Here is a 14,221-nt window from a genome sequence, read left to right as displayed (position 1 = left end):
TTAGACGCACTGTAAGATTCTATGCAAAATCTTAATTATCAGGTGATACTATACAGCTTTATGGTTTTTACAAGACTGAAACCGGGTTTCACTTGTTTCAATCAACTGATTAACATTGTAATGCTATTTATCAAAAATAATTACAAATATTTTGCAATTATTTTTGATAAATATATGTTTTTATTCAGGAGATTTTTTATATTTCCGTATATAAAAAATCTCCTGAATAAAAACCCATTACATGTATGTTTAAATATAAAAATATTACATATAAACACGTGCAAAACATGTAATTTTTGAGAAACTACAGTGCGTCTTATAATTTGGTCTAATTATTACAATATACTATATAATTATTTATACTAATATAATATCAGATGTAATAAATATTCTATATTTAAATAATATATCATCGCATTTTTCCAATTTTCAAATTTATATTATATATTCTCAAATTCAACCAATCAATACACGAATGTAAACTAGTGCAAACCGGTTTCAGTCGTGTGAAAACAATAAAGCTGTATAGTATCACCTTATAACTATATTTTACATAGAATCTAATCTCATAGTACGTCTAATAATTTATCCAGAGACTGTAATGATAAAAGAACCATGAATTGTAGAAGCTACTGTACAAAAAACATGTATATTTTTAGAGGTTGCTCAACTACAGCACAATATCACACTTATGTTGACAATTCCAATTAATGTTATCCCATTTGCTTGCTTAAGATAATGAATGAAATAAGAATTTTTGGGCCCTTGGAAATATAAGTACAGGAGAAAATTGGTTGATTTTCGCAAGTTTTAAATATCAGAAGAAGCCTCGAGCAATAGCATTAAACCAGATGATACTAAGAACCGTTAATCCTTATTTTGATGAAATGAACTAATAAATACGTGTTTTTCTTAATCACGTAAAGCCACCTAGAAGGGCAAAAATGAAAAAATATAAATAAAATAGCATTGGAATCATTTCCACTTATTATTAGTGTCGGTATCTATTTACATGATTTTGATGTTTTGTTCAATTCTGATTTATTAATTCTTACTGGTAATCTCGTACGAAAAGTGGGTATTCAGCCAATAATTTTTATATAGTGGTTGTCAAAATCAATGTAAATTAAGATTAAGCAACAGATTGGAAAAAATCTGTGTAAATTAGGATTAAGTAACAGATTGGTGTAAATCAAGATTAAATAACAGATTCCCAAAGATTGGTGTAAATTAAGATTATGTAACAGATTGGCAAAAATCAGTGTAAATTATGATTACGTAACAAATTGGCAAAAATTGGTGTTTAAAGGAAATAGTGATGGTCAAGCAGTTTTTGTTACCAATTTATTTTTATCTTATTGCTTAGAATTTAATTCTAACATATTAAACCAGCATTCATTATAAACATAAATGCTTTGTTTTTCGTAAATAAACAATGGTAAAAAATCCCCCTCACAGATAAATTTATGAAGAAATACGTTGTTTTGTTTTCGTCTCGAGATAATGGATGATATCTACTATCCAATTGCGCTTCTAAAAATCATTGAAAACGATAAGATATTTCTTATCATTTAAAAAGAAGTGAAATCATTACTGCTGCTGAGAAAGCTCGAGTCTTGTATAATTTCCAGCTTGTTAGTCATGGTTCATGTTGTGCAAGATAGAAATCTTTTTATAGTGTATTCGAACCTATTCTTATTTTTTGAATGGAAACTCGAAGACTCAGATTTAAAAAAATTCAGCAGTCGGCGAAGCCCTGACTTTAATATTGGAAGAAAAGAAGCAGCTTTTCTTGAAATGATGGTTGGATTCGATGGCTCAGTAGTTTTTAATTTCTGTAATCTGGAACCTCTTGGAAATGGAAGTTATGTACTCATCATATATGACAAGCAGAATTCCTACATTAAGAATATCATCAATGAATCAACAGATTTCTTAAGAGGTAAAGTTCAAATCGATTTGTTTGGAGGCATCTTGAATTTGCCATCGAATACAGAATATCCTATCACGATCAATTGCACTATACGGTCATCGAGTGTTGACCTCTTAAAGGAGTCGCTTGTTAATCGCGAGATTAGAATAAATAATCTTTCTTCGGATTTAAAGAAAATTCTGGATCAATCTTACAACACAGACGTAGAACTGAGCACGGGTGAGGAGAACATCAAAGCACACAAGATTATTTTACAAGCTCGTTCTCCGGTGTTTCAGAAAATGTTCGAACATGATTCCAGTGAAGCTGCTAAGAATACAGTTGATGTTTCGGACATCAATCCATCAACAATGAAGAAGCTGGTGAAATTTTTGTACTCTGGAAAAATGGAAAAGTGTAATTTTGATGAAGTTGCGCAACTGTACTACGCTGCTGACAAATACGAAGTTATGTCCCTTCTGGAAGATTGCAGAGCTGAATTGCTGAATTATCTTGACGTAAACAACGCCTCTTTCCTGTTATTTTTAGCAAATCGTCACAATGATAGTGTTTTCCAAGAGAAAGTCGTGCAATTTGTAAGTGCCAATTTTATGTCTATCATAAATATGGATTCCTTTTTGGAATTGAACAATGAAAATATTGGATTACTTATACGTTTGTGTGTTCCTGGCTTAAAAAAGTAATGTTTTCTTAGAGATTCCTGTAATTGCTAATAATAATTTTAAAAAATTTGAGTTTTCAAGTTAAGTATTCTCAAAAATTAAACATTTTGTGCATAGTTTTGTTTCTGTGTTCCTGCCTTAAAAAAATTATTTTTTTTTAGAGATTTCTATAATTGCTAATAATAATTTTGAAAAATTTGAGTTTTCAAGTTAAGTATTCTCAAAAATTAGACATTTTGTGCATAACTTTGAAGCGTATTATGAAAATATAGTATTGTGAGAATTTTTTTAATTGAAATTATTATATATGAATAAAATTTTTGGTTTGACTAAATTTAATTGGCTGAAAGCACATGATTTCTCTTCCTGTTGTTTTTTAATTGCACATTGCTTAAGAATAAATTATATTTAATTAGTTCGTATTTAACGAACAAACGCAAAATAATAAAGAAAATCGAACACGTTAGTTTATTGTTAGTTTGCTTATTTTTTCAGTGTTATTCCCTCTGCGGTAAGGGACTACCTTAAATTATTTTTTTACATTGGTTTTTTTCACAAAAAGCTATAAAGTTATTATTCTTCTACATGTAAATATAGTGTAAAGATATTTCAGGCATAAATGTTGAGCCAGTTCCCAAGTACACGAAAATAATTATGGGGAAATGTAGAAAATGTTTTAAAAGATGTGATTTGGTATCTCAAAATTTGTGATATGGCAAACATAACTACAACCTGCGCAAGTGAGGTAATTCTTTCAATGTGTCACTCTGAACCGAATGACACTATTTACCAAGTTCATAGGACTGTAGTAATTCAGAAGTGGTAAAGGAATTAGTAATGATGTATAAAAAGTATGATTTCTTATGTTTAGCTATTTACAGGTCTGAAACTCTTATCTTAAGAAGTGAAATATTATTTAATGCGTAAATTATTATATTGAAACAAATGGGAGCGAAAGAAGGTCGGTAGGAGAAATAGTTAAATATTACAGCTTATAAGGATAAAAATAAACTGTTTTGTACTTATATTAGCATACGTGTCTGAGATTAGCTACACAGACAGACAATGATTTATGCTTAATTGAATAAAGTCAAAACAAAATATTTATTACTATTGGTTTGGAAGTTAAAAAGGACCACTACAAAACCGTAGAATCACCCAATATTCAGTTTTTAAACAATGTTTGAATAATTTCAATTGCGGTTACAATTGCTTGTAATGGACTTGCTTTTAATTTAGTTTATTGAGAGATATGGCATTTATTGACAGATTTCTCTTGACTTGACTTGATCTGGTTCTTGTTGAAGTGCCTGCCCGCGGCAGCGGGCACCCAACTTCTTTATATGAGTTAGGCTGAATGGCGACTGAGACTAATGGCATTAGGATAAGAGGTATGCAGAACTGCCAACTTACTACGCTTTTCCTTAACATTTATTCTAGTGGTAGCTAAGTTTGTTTTAATGCACGAATTTTTCATTCATTTAAACTTATTTTATATACAATTACATAATTTAAAAGTCCATAGAACACGCCCCTTTGATCCAGCTCTCTTGTGGTAAAGCTTTAAAAATGTAGGCAAATTACCAAAAATTCTTTAAGCTCTGGGTTTTAAATATTTATATCTCTATAAAATATTTTGCAAAAAGTGTAGTGGTTGGCAGGCATGAATATGGCATCTTCTCCTTTTGCCAGATTTTAATTGTGTTGCCAGAATTTAAGATTAAAAAGTCGCGAATGGGAGTTCAAAAACTAGTGGATTTGAACTTTTTGTGTTCCAAAAAAACTAATGTATATATATATATATATATATATACATATGTNATATATATATATATATCTGCTACTTGTAGCCCAATCTGGAAACACTGATTGAGAGAGAGAATGAATGAACGATTAATTTGGAATTAGAAAGGATTGAATGAGTAATGAAAGAGTGATGATATGAAACAGGAGAATAACGAAGGCAAACTAATGAATGGAAGAATCAATAAAGAGGAAAATAATTGTAAAGGACAATCAATATTATAAGTATACTATTTCAACTAATTAGTCGACTTTTATCAACTAATTAACGTAATGTTTTCCTGTAATAGGTGTGTCATTTTACATAAGTTGAGTCTGCGAACTGACAATCAGTTAATCGCAGTATTAGTGAATAAGTAAATAATTGACTGCACTATTCAGTAAACATGCGAATAAGAGAATCTGTAAATTAGTGAAAGGATGAACCATCGAATTAGTTTGTAAATAAATAAAAAGTTTATAAACTGTAATTTAGAATCTTTTTAAACCTGTAGTTTGCTTTACATCAATCTAACACCAAAATCATTGTTTATTTCGCGCATTGCACTTGAATGTTTTTCATAATAATAGACCTAGAACTACACTAAAGCCATTCAAGGTTGAATTTCATGTAAAGATCTCTAGTAGATTGGAATTGTGGGCAAAAGTCAAGTTTCAGTTTACGTTTGATTAAAAGCTATCTCACCCTCACACATAACGTCAAACAAGGAAATAAATTGGTGGCAAAAATACAGGAAGAGCTATCGTAACAGACAGACTGATAGCGAAATTAGTAGAAATTCGCTATCAGTCTATTAACATATCTAATCTATATTAATTCTTAGTACACTTACTTTTTTGAAACAAGCTGAGATAAATAAAACAGTAAGTTAAAGCATGGTTTACCCGTCTACATATTAATTGATACCGTTGTAGTTTATTACATAATTTTGATTTGATCATGTGATTGTGAATTGTATTCATTGTGTTTCAGAGAACGATTAAAAACGATAAGATGATCCTTATAATTTAAAATAAAATTTATCATTACTGCTGCTGAGAAAGCTCAATTATTGTATAAATTGCAGCTTAACAATGTTTTGCGTTACACAAGACAAAAATATTTTCATAGTTTATTCTAAACATTTCTTTTTTTTAATGGAAACTCGAAAAGTAAGATTTCAGAAGAAAAATTCACTTTCGTAACTCAAAATTTAACATTACAGGGAAAGAAGCATCTTTTCTTGAAGTTGGTGGTGATAGAGATATAAATTTGAATTTGTACAACCCTAAAGCTTTTTGGAAACGGAAATTATGTGCTCATGATATAAGACAAAATGAATTCCCTTGTGAGGAACATCATCAATGTGTCAACAGATTTTTCTAACAAAAAAGGCAAATTTGATTCGTGTAATGTGTCTACCACTACAAAAATACAATTCTAATTCACTAGTATATATAAGACTTGATAACCCGATTCTGTGTTGGGGTGCATTTCCATAATAGAATGTTGAATTGGTTGAAGTGACTCTCCCCACATTGATGGATGGTTCACATTGAACAGTTGACTTGTGACGGTGACTTTTTATCCACTTCCTCGCGCTGTTGTTACTCAGTTTCAATCACGTACAACGTTGGCCTGTATACCTCCTACTGCTGATGGCGACCATGACCGTGTACTTAATATAGGTCTCACAATCAGCACTCAAAAATATGGTAATCTTAATACAGCGTTTCCGGCTTTTCACATAACTGAAATGAATCAACTAGTGGTATCCGAATGGTATCATCGAATTCTATCACAGATAAAATTCAGTTGTGCTGGTGACGTAGTGTGTCTACCACTACAAAAATACAATGCCAATTCACTAGTATATAAGACGTGTTAACCCGTTTCGATGTTGGGGTATCTTTGCATAGATGAAAGTTGACATGGTTATTGTGGCTCTTCTCACAATATGCTTGGAAGATGCCATTTGGTCCAGTCCTGCAGTTGTCTGATCGTTAAGACACGGTTCCCAGCAGATCACCGAAATCAAGCATCGACTGCGGTCAGCGTGCGGATGGGTGGGTGACCACTTGAACCAGTCTGCGTTGGGTATGAGGGTGTGCAGTATTGGTAGTCGTTAAACTATTCTATCGTATAGTGCTCGACATCGCGTGCAGGTCGTCGGGCTACCGAAGCTGGGATGCCTTTCTCTCTGCAGAGGATCAAAATTGTGATGGCATGTCTTCTGATCATCCTCAGGGATGTTTCCTAGACCGTCGCCAATAGCCCACTGTGCAGCTCTAGTGCGACGTAAATGAACTACAGCACCAACAACAGCTCATTATTGTGATAAGTGTTTCATGATTTTGATAACCACCTGTATTTTGCTTATCCAATCTATCTTAATTCTAAACATGAGTGCAATTAAACATTAACGTTACATTTAACATGCACATGAAACTAAACATTATTGCAATTAAACATTAACGTTGCATTTAACATGCACATGGAACTAAATATTATTGCAATTAAACATTATTATCATCCGCATTAATTCTGGTATTACTTTTTTTAACCAAGCAATGCTGAATAATGAAAATCAAAGCATCGTCGTTAACTCCTCACAAATTAATTGATAACGACTTAGTTGAAAAACATTACTTTCTTTCCGTCACGTGATAGTGAATGCTTCCGTTGCGGTTCGGGAAGTGATTAAAATGATCGGCTAATTTCTTATCGCTGAGAAAAGTTTATATTTGCTGATGAAAATACTTCAGACTGAAGTTATTTTCAGCTTGACGATGGCTCGTGCTGTGCAAGATAAAAATCTTTTCATATTTTATTCCAAACTCTTCTTGTTTTTCGAATGGAAACTCGAAGAGTCAGATTTAAATAAGACTAACACTCTGCGGAGCGTTGAATTCCACATCGGAGGCGATGAAAAATCACATCTTGAAATCAGATTTACCGGTTTAGCGAAATATTTAAATCTGCATAATCCTAAACCACTCGGAAATGGGAGTTACATGACCAACATATTTGATAGAAACAAATCATGTGTTTACAGTTACACTGCAACTAGAGACTTCTCAAATGCAACAGTTGTCGATTTGCTAGAAAACTTAACGAGATTTTCCTCCAGAACGGAATTTCCTATAACGATATCCTGTACTGTGCGATCTTCAAATACTACTCTTTCAAAACTGTACTGTGTTTCTTGTGAGAATAGAATGTCAGCGGATTTAATGAAAATTCTGGATGACGCTTATAACACTGACGTAGAATTGAGCACGGGTGGTGAGAACATCAAAGCCCACAAAATTATTTTACAAGCTCGTTCCCCTGTGTTTCATAAAATGTTCGATCACGATTCAATCGAAGTTGCTAACAATACAGTTGACGTTTCAGACATAGGTTCAGCAACAATGAAGAGGCTGGTCAATTTCTTGTATGCGTGTAAGATGGAAGAGTGCGATTTTGATGAAGCTATGGAACTGTACTACGCTGCAGATAAATATGAAGTTCTGTCCTTGCAAGAAGCTTGCAAAACAGAATTGCTGAGTCATCTTGATGTAAACAATGCATGCTCTTTGTTTACTTTTGCCATTCAGCATAATGATGAAGATTTACAAAAAGGAATAGCGCAGTTTGTAAGGGTGAATTTTTTGTCTATTATTAACAGTGAGTCATTTTTGGATATGAGCAGAGAAGATATGGCATTACTTATTCGTTCGAGTGTTCCTGTTGTGAAAAAGTAATATTTTTTCATTATAAATTCTAAAATAAAAATTATGAATAATTAAAATCTGAATTGTTGAGTTACGCAATGTCAGATACCAGTTATTACACCTGTTAATGTGGAAATGTAATTTAAAAGACTAATAAACATTGAAAAGTGTTTTCAAACGGTATTATATTATGAGTAAAATTTTTTCTGCTATATTTTTAAACTCAAAAATTTGCATGAAACTTTATATCACTCCACGCAAAGGACACTCACTAGTTCGGTTCATTTTTTATAGCACACAACCAACTAACCAATAAGATATAATTCTTTACTATTTACCATTGTTTCTTTAAACCTAAAAATACATTTGAAAAGTCTAAATAATTATACTATGATAAATAAATTTTTTTATCTATTGTTAATTTAATATGATATGATTATAATTCTTCATATAAATAATTTGTATTCTCAAAAAGCGCTTCTCATATTTTTTTTCCTTTTCAAATATTTGATTTATCACGTGAAATTATTATGCGTACAATTTTCTTATACATGAATTGCTTATGTTTTTTTAATGTATTTATATTGTAACTATAAAAATATTCTATGTGCTTAAAATATGCTAACAACAAATTCTGGTATACTCTTTATTTTGTTTATTAAATTATGAACATTATTTCTGAACCATTTTTCATTTTTGAATGCAAATTTAAACTATAAAAGCAAACATTTAAATGCCTTTTTAAATTAAGCAATTACCTCGATGTTGAAGTTTACGTCAAAATTAAAATATTTAATCATTAATAACAGGTCATAATTCGTTTTAATATAGCGAAAAATCCAGATATTGTGTGAAATGTGAATAAATAACTATAAGATGTAAATATTTATAAATATCAATATCGATACCCGCTATAGTTTAGCAGATATTAAAAATTGCAATGATTTCATTAAGTATCTAATATTTGTTTACTTGTCAGCATCTAATATTTGTCTAATTCTAACCAATTTAAGCGTCTGACTATGCTAACTAGAGAAGTAAGGCATTATTCCTTAAACTAAACCCGTTCTTATACTAATATACTCCTGTATATACTATTTACTCCTATAAAATCAAAACGAAGTGATTAGTACAGGTAGCAGAAATGGAATAACTGCATTACTTGCTTTGACTTTTAAGTCGTTAGTTCAAAAAAGTAAGTGTTTTATTATGTTTTGTATATTCTTTTACTCGTAACACCATACGACTTCGAAACTATTAGTTATAGCACCTTAATTGTGATTTTTTTTTTGGATGTAGCTTAAACACATGTGATAAAGAAAAGGACTGACTTGTTTATATAACAATGGTAGATGTGCAAGTAAGTATTAGTACCGAACTGTACTTTTTGTTCATAAAGGTCTTTGTAAAGTTTGAATTAATTTTTCAATCGACATTTGTTTTGGTCTCATTTAACTCAGCTTAAATATATAAATAGAATACAAATATTTTACTTGCTTAGATAGTAGATACGTAAAGGTACTGCACTTATGTGCACAGTACTTAAATGTACATTATGTTTTCACGTAAAATGTAAAAATACTAACTTGTATTCTCTACTCATGAACTCTTAATAACTTCCAAGTTATTAAGAGTTAAAATACATCATTTGCCAATATTTAAGTCACTTTTCCCCTTTTATTACTTAGTAGGGAATATGAAGTGCTCCAATATTTTAAAATCATGTTCGTTTACTATCAACATTAAACAATTTTATGCTTTATCTCAAAAAAAATTTTTTTTGCTAATCCGTTCCATTTATATATATTTTTTCAAGTATTCAAAGATGAATTTCACAGTTTACAATTCCTGAACAATGTGAAAATTCAACTATATATTCAACGATTTCTTTAACTATAAGGAGAGGATTATTAGTGTAAATACAATTTTTGTATTATTATTTTTATAGCATTAGTATTTTTGTACAAAATTATTGATTTGAGGTAATTTTTAAGTATTTTTTTACAGTGGTAAAACGGTAATTATGGTAGCGGCAAGCATTCTGGGGGAGAGTATAAACAATAATATGCCAATAAAACATTTGTGATATGTTACAAAATTTGAATGAAATTCAATAGTTACAAAATTCGATAATTTAATAATAAATATAATACAAAGTACTATTATAGCAGTGCAAATTCGCGAGTAAAAAAATTAAAAACTGTTATTAATATTACATATTTTTTTAATTGTGTTTGTAACTACCAGAATACTTTATTTTCTATAAGTAAATATATATATAAATCCGGAGGTAGAGAGAGGATATTACATTTAATTTGAAAGTGGAAGATAAAATTAAAAAATAAAGTTTAACTTTTTAACAAATTTGATACCAGTTTTAATTATGGTGATTTTTATATGGTGGGTACGATCTCTGTTTAAATAAGTGGTGTATTTTCTACTTCTTTTCTAATGTAAATAAGGATGCAGTTTAATCTTGTTTATTTTTTCCAAATATTTGCATTTTACCTGCCATAATAAACTTAATTTAATTTCATCATTTGGAAAAATTGCTTTATTGAAAGAAATGTTATAAAATAGTTATATTTTTACATACAGCTATAATTAATAACACGTTTGTCTAAGGGTTAAGTCTTAACTCCTTCAGGACAGGTGATTGATAAAAGCATTCGTACCAACGCAGGATGGACAAAAATAAAAAGCGGTAGCTTAAATGTGGGCATTATTGATAATGTTGAATGTTTGTCTAATCACAAATCTAATCAACTTTAGAACATAGCTCACATCTCCGCGCTGCCACGAAGCGGCATTAACTAATTCGTTGGATTTTGGACACATATACTGGGGGAATGTGTGAAGTGGGGGTATAAATTTGAGGGTACAGGGGGTGCCAAGCACCAAATAGTAAAGTCATGAGATAGAAAATTAAACATAAATGAGATTAAATTTGATTGGAATATAATAATATTTACAGGGGTCAGAATAATATTAACATAGACGCAACTGTAATGAAATAGAAAATTATAGAGAAAATATATGCAACTAGTTACATTTGTTGTTGTTGTTGTTAATTTACGTCGCACTAGAGCTGCTCAATGGGCTATTGGCGACGGTCTGGGAAACATCCCGGAGGATGATCCGAAGACATGCCATCACAATTTTGATCCTCTGCGGAGGGGATGGCACCCCCGCTTCGGTAGCCCGACGACCTGCGCGCGAAGTCGAGCACTTTACGGTAGCACAGTTTAACGAGGACCAATACCGCACACCCTCGGTCCCTACGCAGACTGATCCAAGTGGTCACCCACCCGCACACTGACCGTAGCCAGTGATGCTTGACTTCGGTGACTAGTTACATATTTACACGACATTGACGAAAAAATTTGTCATCGAAAAAAAGCTATGTAAGCGATAGGCGATAGATAATCAGGCAAGTATAGTTCGTTCACCAGGAGTTGGCACTTGGCTCCGCCTTCATCACGTGGTATGCGACGATACTATTTCTCTATTTTTGGGAGAAGATTGTGAGCAATTCTGAACAAGGCTGCTATTTGGCGATCGTATGGCAAAAATATTTATTTCGCAAACTTTATCTGCATTTTTTTAACATTAAATATTTCATAAATTTGATGATATTTCGCTCCATTTCTTATGATATTTCTCTCTTTTGAGTGAATAGTTTGTCCTTTTTGAGATATTTTGCTGGGAAAACAGCTGTTTTTTAAATTTAAAATATATTTAATTAGCTAGAGAAATGAAAGGTATAATAGCAGATGATAAAGCGAAGTAGGTGACCGAAAAAGAAGACACTGTTTGTGTTTGTCGCGCATTAAGGGTTGTCTCAATTTCAAGAGCGGAGATGTTTCTCTTCTTACTTCCGCTCTGAAATGAACTCTGCGTCCGAGGAGGTGGAACCAAGTGCCAACTCCTGGTGAACTAACTATACCTTGTCTGTGACTTTGTTATAGTGATGACCAAAACGTCCTGGCAATATCACTCATTTTTGGGTTGCTTTTCACACTAAAGTTACCAATTGATCGACAAAATGGCTGCAACACATCTGGGTTGCATGCATACTGTGTTTTCAATGAATTGTAGTGCTTTAGACTGTGAGGTTTTTTTTTAAGATTAAATTTATGTAAAGACCTAATCAATGTTAGTTCAAAGTGTAGCTACATAATTTTTTATTTAAAACTAAGTTATGGTGAACTAAATAAGTCAAATTTTTTATTTTATTTTATAACCATCCTTGAACAACCGACACAATTTTTTGGGTTTACGACTACGAATGTTCAACTCCTTAGCCTTGTAATTCTGAACTCAATCCAGAGGACAAGGGAACTCCTGGATCAAGTATTGAGAGAAATTTTCCTACTAAGAGGACTTTTTGATGGAACTAACCAGCATTTGCGTTAGATGGAGAGAAAAACATCCCATGGTTAGCCTGACGGCAAGGAGCCTCTAACCAGTAATCCGTCTACTACTGAGGATTTTTAACTACAGCACTGTGGTCGGTGCAAGTTGGATGCGAAATTCGCATCAACCAGCCATCGCTGGGATTTGAATCTGGTTCACCTCATTGAGGCGAACGCTCTATCTATTGAGCCCTCGCTGCTCGAATACGCCATAATAATAACCATGCTAAAAATAAACTGATAAAGAATTAGCTTGGTTACTAATACTTTACAACTAGTTTTATCTTTCTACCAAGAATGATTATGTACGAAAATATATGCATTTTAAATTATTGAAATCGACTTGATTTGCTCATAGTACAATTCGAACATTTCTGATCTATATAAATTCTAAGCATACTAGCCTAGCATTATTTACTTACTTTTTTTTTTACTCTTTTGTTACAAGCGCTGTATTTACCTGGCATCCACGTGACGCCTTATCTGTACGAGCGCCGTAATTAGCCAACGTCAGCTTGATACCGTTTGATAACCACACCAATTTTCTTCAAACTGTCTAAGATTCCTGAACAATAATGTTAATTTTATTCTTTTTTAATAAATGCCACAGTGGGGCCTTGCCGGGTCCCTTGGCACAACCGGTGCGAACCTGAGCCCCCTCTCCTGAGCAGATCTGTCGCGGCAACGGGTCAGGTATGTTTACGTATGCCCTAATTAGTGTAGGTCGAAGTAGAACTTCACCTCACCTATAGAACAATACCTACAGGAAAATAATGGTGAGACCTGTGTCGCAGCGACGGGTTTGAAAATTTTTCTGATACCCTTTTTTTAGGGTTGGGCTGTAATTTTTAAAGCTTACCTATAGAACAATATTCAAATTTCTTTTATTGTATTAATAACACTAAAAGTATAATTTGAATGAGCTTAATATGTCTTGTTCCATGGTGACTCAGGGGATAGAGTGCTCGCCTTCCAAAGAGATGAACCGGTTTCGAATCCCAACGGAGGCTGGGTGTTACGAACTACACACCCGGCTCACCCCCACCACGAGGCTGACGTAAAATATCCTCAGTGATAGGCGAATCATGGGTTAGATTTTCCTTGCCGTCAGGCTAACCTAGGGAAGTTTTCGTTGTTTTACCCTTTATGTAACGCAATTGCAGGTATCTTCTATCAAAAAGTCCTCCACGATGGCAAATCTCTCAATACTTGATCCGGGAGTTCTCTTGTCTTCTAGATCGGGTTCAAAATTACAAGGCTACGGAGTTGAACATTAGTAGTCATAAATCCGAAATTGAATCGACTGTTCAACGACTGTTATAAAATTAAATAATATGTTTTGTAGGATAAAGCAAGATTTATGCAAGTTATATTTAGGAGTGAAGTATTTTCTAGATACGAAATCAAAATAAACTGCTGTTTGTAGAAAATGCAACACCATGAAGGAATCATCAGAATCAAATGAAATTCGCAGCAAATGTCAATTATAGGATATTATGCAAATTAATAAAGTTTCAGAGCCATCGCGCGTGCGTGGCGCGCGCAGCGCCCTCTGAATTGATGCTGAAAGCGTATAAATAAAGTGCTGTAGCGGGACGTTGAAAATAGTCTATGATTATTTGTTAGTGGCAAACGTTTAGTGAGACCTGAGTATGCCTCCACGACGGAAGAATAAGAAATTCAAGCAACTTACGGAGTTTGAACGAGGGAGG

At 32.5% G+C, this 14,221-nt stretch overlaps 1 protein-coding gene across 1 annotated transcript in view; it reads left to right on the top strand.

Annotated features, from left to right (window-relative positions):
* Positions 1-1,340: 1,340 nt before the first annotated feature.
* LOC107454856 (speckle-type POZ protein-like A) overlaps positions 1,341-14,221 on the top strand; it is a 37,371-nt gene continuing 24,490 nt past the window's right edge. Inside the window, exon 1 of the mRNA XM_071186803.1 lies at positions 1,341-2,508. Coding sequence (XP_071042904.1) covers positions 1,642-2,508 — 867 coding nt within the window. The 5' untranslated portion in view covers positions 1,341-1,641. The remainder of the gene's footprint in view (positions 2,509-14,221) is intronic.

This window comes from Parasteatoda tepidariorum, chromosome 10 (genome assembly GCF_043381705.1).
Source record: "Parasteatoda tepidariorum isolate YZ-2023 chromosome 10, CAS_Ptep_4.0, whole genome shotgun sequence".
NCBI lineage: Eukaryota > Metazoa > Arthropoda > Arachnida > Araneae > Theridiidae > Parasteatoda > Parasteatoda tepidariorum.
The sequence above is the reverse complement of the archived record's forward strand: the minus strand, read 5'-3'. Positions and strand labels throughout refer to the sequence as shown.